This window comes from Sander vitreus, chromosome 8 (genome assembly GCF_031162955.1).
Source record: "Sander vitreus isolate 19-12246 chromosome 8, sanVit1, whole genome shotgun sequence".
NCBI lineage: Eukaryota > Metazoa > Chordata > Actinopteri > Perciformes > Percidae > Sander > Sander vitreus.
The window spans coordinates 35,281,080-35,292,850 of NC_135862.1; the positions used below are offsets into that span (position 1 = coordinate 35,281,080).

At 45.7% G+C, this 11,771-nt stretch overlaps 1 protein-coding gene across 3 annotated transcripts; it reads left to right on the forward strand.

The window, feature by feature from the left end:
• Window positions 1–10,612, forward strand: LOC144522691 (uncharacterized). Of its 3 annotated transcripts, none has more exons than XM_078257962.1 (3): window positions 1–54; window positions 2,680–3,318; window positions 8,302–10,612. In XM_078257962.1, the coding sequence occupies exons 2-3, from the start codon at window positions 2,788–2,790 to the stop codon at window positions 8,887–8,889; spliced, it is 1,119 nt and encodes a 372-aa protein (XP_078114088.1). In that variant the 5' UTR covers window positions 1–54; window positions 2,680–2,787; the 3' UTR covers window positions 8,890–10,612. The 3 variants fall into 3 exon arrangements, with proteins under 3 accessions (XP_078114088.1, XP_078114089.1, XP_078114090.1); XM_078257963.1 differs by lacking the exon at window positions 1–54 and adding an exon at window positions 61–244; XM_078257964.1 differs by lacking the exon at window positions 1–54 and adding an exon at window positions 258–1,518.
• The last annotated feature ends 1,159 nt before the right edge of the window (window positions 10,613–11,771 follow it).

Below are 11,771 nucleotides of genomic sequence, written 5' to 3' on the forward strand. Positions count from 1 at the left end.
GGTTAGCCTTTTAACTGAGGACGGGGGGGGGGGGGGAGCCCGTTCAACCAAAAGGTAAAGACGCGACTTTTGTCTCGATAATGGTGCAAAATAACACCAGTTTAGCCTTTTATGGGCAGAAGCTTAAAGTCTGCAAAGCAATTATCAGCAGAGGAATAGGAAATAACGGAGCTAGCAGACATCGAGTCATGTTACAAACCAATGTGTCACTTTACGAAATTGTAATTTAATACCGCGATAAAAGGTGAGCATGTGTATCTTATAGCACATCATTACGTGTACTTTTTTTGAGATACTAAAGTTACACAAACTGTCGTGGGAATTGGCTCGTTTGTTCACTTCCTGTAAATTACAGGAGGACAGAGAGTACAATGTTCACCCTACCGCGTTTGCACACAGGCCTTTAAAGGGGAAAGACACCCGATTAAAGAATTTACAGACAATATAATTGACAAAGTAGCGTTCTATACACGAGAAGCAGTGGCAGCTAAAACTGTCCTGTACTGTTAGTAGTGTCCTGAGGAGTGTCCCGGGACAGTCAGACACTGTCCTGTACACTGTCCTGGGATTCCCATGACTGCCCGGGACACTCCTCAGGACATTACTAACAGGACAGGACAGTTTTTGCTGCCACTGCTGCTGCTATAAACGTGCGCGCACACACACACACACACACACACACACACACACTTAAAGTCACTACAAGATAAGGTTACCTAATGCTAACGTAATCCCAGTAAGACCACTCAAAAGGTGCAGCTAAAAGGTCGAGCAGCTAACGTTATGTTAATAGTATTACCACAATGCTATTACGTTGTGTGCTTTATTAACGTAAGCCGTGTTCGGGTTTTTTAACCCAAAACGCAAACATTAACTGAGTTGTCCAGGTAGACCAGCAATTATGTGAATTCTGATTAGGGCTTGGGCGATAATTCCATATGATAATTTATCGTCTTTCAATGGATGGAATCATATATCAAGATACGGTGATACACAATGACATCATCCAACTTGTATGTGATAATAACAACAGGGTTTCCGCGGGGTCTTAAAAAGTTTACAATTTCAAAATCAAAATTTTAGGCCTTAACAAGTATTGTGTTGTAGGTCTTAAATACGTTTTAACAGCTCTTAATTTCTGATGCTCATTGAAATGTTCTATAACAGTGTTCTATTTTTATTCCGTGGTCTTATAGTTCTTTCATGGTCGTAAAAAGGACTTAAAAAGTCTTAAATTTGACTTGGTGAAACCTGCAACCTACCGACTCAGATTTCTCAGAAAAATGTGATTGTGAAATATTTTGAGGGATATAATTTGAAGATAGCTCTGATGTTCTTACATCACACTTTACATTACCACTAGGTTCAATGTGATTAACAAACTGGAAAGATTCCAGTCACAAGTTTCCCTGGTCTTTAAGCTCCATGACCCAGAATGCAATAGTGCATACAGCTCAGGACCGCATAATAATGTGAAAAGATCCACTTGGAAAAACCAAATGTTGGTTAAAACAAATTGTGAGTAGTGTTTTTCAACAGCAGTGTGCACATTTTTTCATCCATTCATTCAGCTTTATTGTGCAACTCCTGCGTGTCTACACCCATGAATTCTTCTTGTGGGAGTACCCCAGTGTAGTTAAATTATTATACAAACTATTGCCTTAATCTGATTACTCTGTATTTGTGTGGGTGCACACATTTAAACATAGTAAGTATATACCTGGAAAGAGGATATTTTATCTCTCTAATTTAGTTTGATTCATTCTGCACTCAAGTTCTCATTAAAATGAGAAAACACTCAATACTTTTCATTTGTCAAGTATTTAATTCACACAGGAGTATACAGAAATATGCTTTACCATGTGGTTATGTCATATAGACTATTGAATTACCAGAAAACATGCTATATCGTGATATATATAGTTATTGGAATATGTAATTACCTTTATCAGGATAGAATATTTTGGCCATATCGCCCAGCCCTAATTATGATAATATTCTCCTGTCAGTGTCCTCAGGAACGTTGCATCACCTGCTGTAAGTAGAGCTGGGTATCATTTAAAAGTTTTCAATAATGGTGCCGATACCAATACCGTGACATTTATACGGGTTCCTGAACGATATTTTTTCCGATGCTAATCTTAAAAAATCCAATCCAACAAAAAAAAAATTACACCATTACGGCACAAATCTTTTTATTTATTTTCCAGCTCCTACTATGTGAGCCAGTCTCTGCGTAACGTAGAGTTTTTCCTGCGTATCTCTGGCACATGTAACGTTAGACAGCCAATCACAGACATTATTAGATCTTGGTAGAAGCATGCTGCGTGCTTATTGGCTGACACTGATGCGATTTAGGTTGCTTTCACACTTACCTTGTGTGGTCCATTTTAATTGAATAAATATACCGAATCGCAATCACCGTATCCACCGAACTAAAGGTGTGAAAGCGCCCCTAATCCTTAGGTATGAAATTTGGTTTTGAATGACGAGGCATTTTTCAATACTCCGTACTACAAAGGTAATTCTGTCGGTGCCTAAAAAGTATTGAATTTGGGACCCAGAACACCCAATGAGTAGGATTTATTTATTTCTCCCTGTTACCTTGAACAACTTGGAAAGAAAAAGTAAACAAAAATGTCAACACTTTCAATTCTGTTTCTTTTCTCTATCCGCAAGACTATCCCAGACCAGACATGTTTATGGCAAAGCCAGACCACAAGACCACCCGGTGGAGATTCTGACCTCCACCAATGACCGCCAGTATTATTTTCATCATCTGTCGTCATGTCGCCGCCAAAGAGACCCCTGGTCCCTGTGAGCAGCCGGCGGAAAGCAGTGGACGACTACTTCCCTTTCAACTTGCTGCCCGTGGAGTGCCAGCTGCACGTCCTGTCCTTTTTGAACGAGGTGGATAAGTGCAGTTGTGCTTTGGTCTGTGTGAGCTGGAGCTGCATCGTCCGCTCATGGAAGCTGTGGCGGGTGGCGGACTATTCCCGTCGCGGCGTCTTCCACCTGGGCCGGGAAGGGCTGCTGGTTTCCAACCGGGAGTTTGAGAGGTGGAAGTCCTGGGTGCACCATTACACCCATCACCTGATCTCGCGGCGGGCCAGCCTGCTCACGCTGAAGGCCAGCTTCGACCTGGGCGACCGCTGCAACAAGTGGTGCGAACTGCTGAGTCACCTGCTGGACAATGTCCACTGCAGAGACCTGAGTCACCTGGACCTCAACTGGACGTTCACTCTGCTGGAGCCGCTGGACCTCAGGGTCAACTCAGGCTCCAGCTCGCACCAGGACAGCATTACCAAGATGGACCAGGTAACTTGTTTTGACTGATTTTAGTTCTCAAGTTAAAAGCTGCGCGAAGCAGAGTCACAAGTCCTGATTGCAACAAGCAACAAGCAGTAACTGTGTTTTCATTGGGTTCTGTAATGATTAGCTTACCACTTCCATTAACCACCATTAATACCTTTTTAATAGTCTTACCCGTCAAAGAATGACAGAGAACCAGTAGGGACAATAATAGTGCTGCAACCAACGATTGTTCCATCCATCCATCCATCCATCTTCATCCGCTTATCCGGGGTCGGGTCGCGGGGTAGCAGCTCCAGCAGGGGACCCCAAACTTCCCTTTCCCGGGCCACATTAACCAGCTCCGACTGGGGGATCCCAGGCGTTCCCAGGCCAGGTTAGAGATATAATCCCTCCACCTAGTCCTGGGTCTCCCCCGAGGCCTCCTCCCAGCTGGACGTGCCTGGAACACCTCCCTAGGGAGGCGCCCAGGGGGCATCCTTACCAGATGCCCGAACCACCTCAACTGGCTCCTTTCGGCGCAGAGGAGCAGCGGCTCTACTCCGAGCTCCTCACGGATAACTGAGCTTCTCACCCTATCTCTAAGGGAGACGCCAGCTACCCTCCTGAGAAACCCATTTCGGCCGCTTGTACCCTGGATCTTGTTCTTTCGGTCATGACCCAGCCTTCATGACCATAGGTGAGGGTAGGAACAAAAAACTGACCGGTAGATTGAGAGCTTTGCCTTCTGGCTCAGCTCTCTTTTCGTCACAACGGTGCGATAAATTGAATGTAATACCGCACCTGCTGTGCCGATTCTCCGACCAATCTCCCGCTCCATTGTCCCCTCACTCGCGAACAAGACCCCAAGGTACTTGAACTCCTTCACTTGGGGTAAGGACTCATTCCCTACCTGGAGAAGGCACTCCATCGGTTTCCTGCTGAGAACCATGGCCTCCGATTTAGAGGTGCTGATCCTCATCCCAGCCGCTTCACACTCGGCTGCGAACCGATCCAGTGAGTGCTGAAGGTCACAGGCCGATGATGCCATCAGGACCACATCATCTGCAAAAAGCAGCGATGAGATCCCCAGCCCACCGAACTGCAACCCCTCTCCACCCGACTACGCCTCGATATCCTGTCCATAAATACTACAAACAGGATTGGTGACAAAGCGCAGCCCTGGCGGAGGCCAACTCTCACCTGAAACGAGCCCGACTTACTGCCGAGAACCCGGACACAGCTCTCGCTTTGGTCGTACAGAGATTGGATGGCCCTGAGAAGGGACCCCCTCACCCTGTACTCCGCAGCACCTCCCACAGTATCTCCCGGGGCACCCGGTCATCGCCTTCTCCAGATCCACAAAACACATGTAGACTGGTTGGGCATATTCCCAGGCTCCCTCCAGGATCCTTGCGAGAGTAAAGATCTGGTCCGTTGTTCCACGACCAGGACGGAATCCGCATTGTTCCTCTTCAACCTGAGATTCGACTATCGACCGAACCCTCCTTTCCAGCACCTTGGAGTAGACTTTACCGGGGAGGCTGAGAAGTGTGATACCCCTGTAATTGGCACACACCCTCTGGTCCCCCTTTTTAAAAAGGGGAACCACCACCCCGGTCTGCCACTCCTTAGGCACCGTCCCAGACTTCCACGCAATGTTGAAGAGGCGTGTCAACCAAGACAACCCCTCCACACCCAGAGCTTTAAGCATTTCTGGACGGATCTCATCAATTCCTGGGGCTTTGCCACTGTGGAGTTGTTTAACTACCTCAGCAACCTCCACCAGGGAAATTGATGCCAATCCCCCTCATCCTCCAGCTCTGCCTCTACCATAGAGGGCGTATTCCAACGATTGTTGTAATTGTCAATTAATCTGTAAATTATTTTCTCGATAAAGTTGTATGGTCTATCTATATATATATATATATATATATATATATATATATATATATATATATATATATACATATACATATATAATACAGCATGTAACAACCATACCATAAATTGCTGCATAAAAATGTAGAAAAAAAATGTGGGACAGTCCACATTTATTATAGAAGGGCTTAAATTGCATTTATATATCCATCCATCCATCCATCTTCATCCGCTTATCCGGGGTCGGGTCGCGGGGGTAGCAGCTCCAGCAGGGGACCCCAAACTTCCCTTTCCCGGGCCACATTAACCAGCTCCGACTGGGGGATCCCGAGGCGTTCCCAGGCCAGGTTAGAGATATAATCCCTCCACCTAGTCCTGGGTCTCCCCCGAGGCCTCCTCCCAGCTGGACGTGCCTGGAACACCTCCCTAGGGAGGCGCCCAGGGGGCATCCTTACCAGATGCCCGAACCACCTCAACTGGCTCCTTTCGGCGCAAAGGAGCAGCGGCTCTACTCCGAGCTCCTCACGGATAACTGAGCTTCTCACCCTATCTCTAAGGGAGACGCCAGCTACCCTCCTGAGGAAACCCATTTCGGCCGCTTGTACCCTGGATCTTGTTCTTTCGGTCATGACCCAGCCTTCATGACCATAGGTGAGGGTAGGAACAAAAAACTGACCCGGTAGATTGAGAGCTTTGCCTTCTGGCTCAGCTCTCTTTCAGTCTAGCGGTGCGATAAATTGAATGTAATACCGCACCTGCTGTGCCGATTCTCCGACCAATCTCCCGCTCCATTGTCCCCTCACTCGCGAACAAGACCCCAAGGTACTTGAACTCCTTCACTTGGGGTAAGGACTCATTCCCTACCTGGAGAAGGCACTCCATCGGTTTCCTGCTGAGAACCATGGCCTCCGATTTAGAGGTGCTGATCCTCATCCCAGCCGCTTCACACTCGGCTGCGAACCGATCCAGTGAGTGCTGAAGGTCACAGGCCGATGATGCCATCAGGACCACATCATCTGCAAAAAGCAGCGATGAGATCCCCAGCCCACCGAACTGCAACCCCTCTCCACCCGACTACGCCTCGATATCCTGTCCATAAATACTACAAACAGGATTGGTGACAAAGCGCAGCCCTGGCGGAGGCCAACTCTCACCTGAAAGCGAGTCCGACTTACTGCCGAGAACCCGGACACAGCTCTCGCTTTGGTCGTACAGAGGTGGATGGCCCTGAGAAGGGACCCCCTCACCCCGTACTCCCGCAGCACCTCCCACAGTATCTCCCGGGGCACCCGGTCATACGCCTTCTCCAGATCCACAAAACACATGTAGACTGGTTGGGCATACTCCCAGGCTCCCTCCAGGATCCTTGCGAGTAAAGATCTGGTCCGTTGTTCCACGACCAGGGACGGAATCCGCATTGTTCCTCTTCAACCTGAGATTCGACTATCGACCGAACCCTCCTTTCCAGCACCTTGGAGTAGACTTTATATTTGCATTTATCTATATATATATATAAATGCAATAAAGGCCTAAGCAATAAACAAGGCGTTCTTTGATGTTGCTGACTGTCGGTTCAGGCACCGTTTAGGCACCAGCACCGTTTAAAAATTATCGCTTTTTCCCGCTTTATCGGGAAAACCCAAACGATACCCACCCCTACTCTAGAGTCCTCTTTCACTCGCTCTACCACACACTCCCCACGCACACACACACACGCCGGCCCTGCTATTCTTTTAATGAGATCCACACACACACCAACAAGCAAGTATAAACTTGAGGCCACTTACGTAGGCCGCGGAGAGAGCTCTGTGTGGAGCCTCCGCAGAAGTATAAATCAGCCTTAAGGTAGCGACTCCCAAAGTTCCTGGGAGGATGGAAAGCACTGCAGAGGCCTAACCAAGGAAAAACGTGGCATGAAACCAAAAAGTTAATCAGACTTTTTTTTTTTAATTTTTTTTTTTTTTTACAGCAGATGTTTGTCTTAGCTGCTGGACTACTGCCATCGTTAACATTATTAGTTCCACGTGTGTGCTTTTTCGAGTCAAAATGTCTTCTGCAAATAAGGGCTATGAATCTGATTCCCCTGGTAACAATAAAAAAGCTAGAGCACCGGGATGCTAGCGAGGTTCTCAAGATTTATTCAGACACCACAATGACATGTAGTGTACAACACGGACACACACCTCAGTCATCAGTCTTGCATTGTTTTATTTGTCCAAACTTTAAACAAAAGAGAAATACTGTATGTAGAGCTTCAACTAACGTTTATTTTCATTATGGATCAATCTGGCGACTATTGTCCAGATTAATTGATTAATCGTTTAGTCTATAAAATGTCAGAAAATAGTGAAAATATCCATACCAGTTTCTCAAAGTCCAAGGTGTCTGTTTTACATCCTATGGAGTAAACCGTGTTTTCAAACGCCACCGCCAACATTCTTTTTCTGCAGCTCAAAGCGTTTTTGTGAAGTTGAAAACAATTTTCTGAAAAATATCTGCATAATATCCACCCCAGTTTCTCAAAGTCCAAGGCGATGTCTTTAACTGTCTTGTTTTGTTTAAAACCCAAATATGTTTAATTTAATATGATATAAAACAGAGCAGGAAACCTCCATTTTTGAGCCCGAAAACAGCATTTTCTGCCAATTTAGAATAATAATATTACATGTTGTAATATGTTCTTGTCCATACTAACATGTCGAGTATTATACAGTGTGCCTGTTTGGTAGGGCTGCACAATGTATCGTTTTTTTTTTAATCATCATTGCGATATCAATAAACACATCAGGAAATGCTGCGACATATTGCGAAAGACACTCTCTCACTCTCTTTTTGTGTTAGTTGAAAGAAAATATCAGCAGAAAGCAGCACTTTAATATGCAACTGTCACTCTTTTTTAGTGGTGCCTTTTATATTCAATTCACTGTTCAATTTGTTCAATAACAATGTTGGAAATGATTTCCTTTTATTAATTAAATTCAACATGCAGTTTGTTGTATTTTAGCAGAATACTGAAAGCAGCAGAACTGAGAACACTTTATTTAGTAATATCGTTATCGCGATATTCAACAACGTTATCGCATACTTTTCTCATATCGTGCAATTGTTTGGTGTGATTTGATTTGACAGGTGACCAGTTTCCAGGAACTGCTGACCAAACTGACTCACAGCTGCCCGCGCATCTCCAAGATGCGGTTACACTTCGACTGGTCGGATGTATCCGTGTCGCTGCTCAACCAGTTCCAGCAGCTGCGAGTCCTAGAGCTCAAATACTTCTGGGTCTTTAAAGGAGTGACTCCCACGACGCTGCAGGCCCTAACCAAATCCCTGCCTAACCTGAAGTCTCTGACTCTACAAATCCTGGTGCCGCTGAGGAACCTGGGCATCTCGTACACTCTGGAGTCCCAGTCTCTGGAGTTCCTGGACGTGTCGCCCAGCCGAGGCTTGGTCTTCTCCTGTCTGACGCTGCCGGCCCTGCGCGAGCTCCGAGCCAAGAAGATCGTCCGCGGCATCACACTGGACCGGAGGACCAGGCTACGGATCCAGAGCCGCTGGCCCTGTCTGTACCACGTCCTCCGGGCGGGGACGCCCAAGCTCCAGGCCCTCAACAATGAGAAGCTACTCCCCACGTGGAGAGACGAGAGCTATGGGGAGCTGTCTGCCATCCTGGAACAGTCCTGTTACTGTGTTCAGCATCTAGACAGCTGGCTTTGGTAGACAACTGCAGGGTTTCCCCCCCAAAAAAAGAAAGTTGTTATCCAGGTGGCATGTGTCTTTATTCGACGAGGGCCCGTTTGGGACAGTCCCAGACTGATGGCAGCATTAATGTAGAGCCCAATAGTTTCTGGATAACAGAGTCATGGATGGAATTGCGAAATTGAGCATTTAAAAAAGCTGTAAGACAGATTCCATAGGGCCTTACATTAAGATAATTGGAGATTTGAAAATATGACTACGTCTAAGTTTCCAATCGAGCCGCCCCACCGTAACTGTTGTTTAAAAAAACGTCTTAAAATACATTAAAAATCATTCCTAGTGGCATAGGCCTGGTGGGGGGAAACTTAGGCTCGGTGGGCCACCAGACTTGCAACACACTAGGGGAAACCCTGAACTGTGTGACTTGAAATGACGTACCATCCATCGGTGGTTGTTTACGCGTTGTTATGGAGCCCACTGCAGTTCTAGGGAAGACCCGCCCTTCAATAGCATTCACGCACTACGATTGGTCAGGCGTGCATGCTCGCGCGAAGTAACGGAACCCGATTTGTTCAGATCCTATCCCCTGACCAATCGGCTATCCTAACCTTAACTACTGGAAGTCAATGCCTAACCTCAACCAATCGGCATGCTTCGTAGGGCGGGACTTGCCTGGAACTGCAGTGGGATCCATAAAAAGGCATCTTTTACACACACGTGTGTCCCTGTTTAAACAAACTGTTCTCAGAGGGACACATAGTTGCACACAAGAAAAACACGTTTTCGAGTGAAATCAAAGGACTGCAAGTTTATTTTGTTTTTATTTTTATTTTTTTTTACAATTCTTAAACAGGAAGCTGCTGTTACAGTTGGAAACACGTTCCCAAGACAATAATACACAGTGTGTCTACAACTGTTTTATTTAGTTTGCCCATCATCTCCCAAAAACTAAAGGTGCTTCAGGCTGATTGCACTGTGGACACCATTAACTACGACTCTACCTAAGCTAAGTGTGCATGGTCCATGTATTGTGAAAAAGACCAGCAGAAGACAGAGTGTTGTGGCGACTTAGAGATGTGGAGAATGCCTTTTAAATGTTGTCCGTTCAAAGAGAAAACTATGATGGAACAATAAGGAAAAAAAATGTACCGTACGTGAAGTTTTATTTTTATTCCATTTCTACCACCGTTTCCTTCTGACAGCTGAGAAATGGAATCAGTGTTTTTGCAGTTATCTTTCTAATCAGTAGAGGTCCTTATTGTCAAAGATTTGGCCATGGAGACTCCAAACGGTCTTTCAACAGAAACTTGTGCACTAGTGTAACATTGTCTCTTACACCAATGGATTCTGATAATTTCACTCCAGTACCTGTGCTCATGTGTTGTACGAGTAGCAGATGTGTGTGTCAGGGTATTTATGCTCTTCAGAATAAATCAATGTATACGTGAGATTTGGTTGATGTCAGGAAAGATTCTTCACAAAGAACTGTATTCAATCTTAATTGTCGTGTGTGTGTGTGTGTGTGTGTGTGTGTGTGTGTGTGTGTGCGTGCGTGCGCAGGCATGGTCTTGAAATTTTACAGATCCCAGAACTTCGTGTTTTTTTATGGAAAAATCCTTGCTGAATAACACACACCTCAATGTGGGAATAGAAGGCCATAACATTTAGACAGATGTTGTAACATCTGGTCCGTACCACGTTTTTCACACAATAGTACTGTACATAATAAATTGAATTTTCTGGAGTCCAAGAGAACTTTTTTCTAAGTAAGCACCAGGGAATTGTTTCCGGGTGTTTTTTATTTGCTTTTGTTAACTCTGTGACGAAATGAATGGAGTTTACTACTTTTTGTCCAATGCATGAAACCAAAAAGCTCTCACAAGTGTCATGAACATCATTACACCCCTATATTAGGCCATTAATCAGAGATAATGTGGACTGTGGCCTCGCTTGGACGCTCCTCCACCTGGCTTCAGTCTCCCTGCGATGATGATTTGCCAGTTGTTGCTCCATCTTACTGTTTCAATATGGTCGGGTTGGTTTGATCCCCTGGATCCTGCAACAGAAACATCTGTTCTCAGTACAAGCAACCACCGCCGCACCCAGCTCAGGCCCTCTTTTTCTACAGTGTTCAAATTCTGCCTATTTGTCTCCTTGTGTTTCCTCTCCTGAGGTGTGTATGTGTTTTGTGTGTGTGTGTGTATGTGTTTGTCATGGTAGTCGTGATTCCCCGAGGTTGGGGCTCTCTACTTTCCTCCTCCTTTTTCTCCTCTCTTATCCAGCCCACTCAGCACTCTTCCCGTCATATGCTTCTCGTCTGTTGGGAGTTTGTCGGTCGCACGGGATCTGTGTTGACATGTATCTTTAAAAAAAGCTGCCATCTGGCACCCCGTGCATTGAGGTTTTACCTGGCCTTGGAGGGCAGTCGTTGGAGGTCAACGTCACCGCAACTTGGAACTCTGGACACCTTCACTCACAATCCAAAGTGATGACGCTGATGGTCTTCTTCTGAAGGATTTTCTTCTTCCCCAGCAGCTCATGTTTCCATTGACGCTGTGGTTATGACGGTCCGGGCAGTGTGTGCTATGTTCATACAAAGGGGAATGTGAGGGTGTGTGTGTGTGTGTGTGTGTGTACGTGTGTGTACGCGTGTGTACGTGTGTGTGTGTACGTGTGTGTGTGTGTGATGGGTTGAAGTGTGCAGTGTGAGTATAAAGTGTTCCTCGAGGTTTACCTAACCCCTGCATTAGTGGCAAGACCACAGTAACCACCTCCAGATGTTTGAGAGCACAATCTGATTATTTACAACGAGACCAATCGACATCGCCCTCTTCACACTATAACGCTTACTCTTTGCTCCTTGTGAGTTAATGCCTAATCTAAGTACAGACCCTTAATTGCTA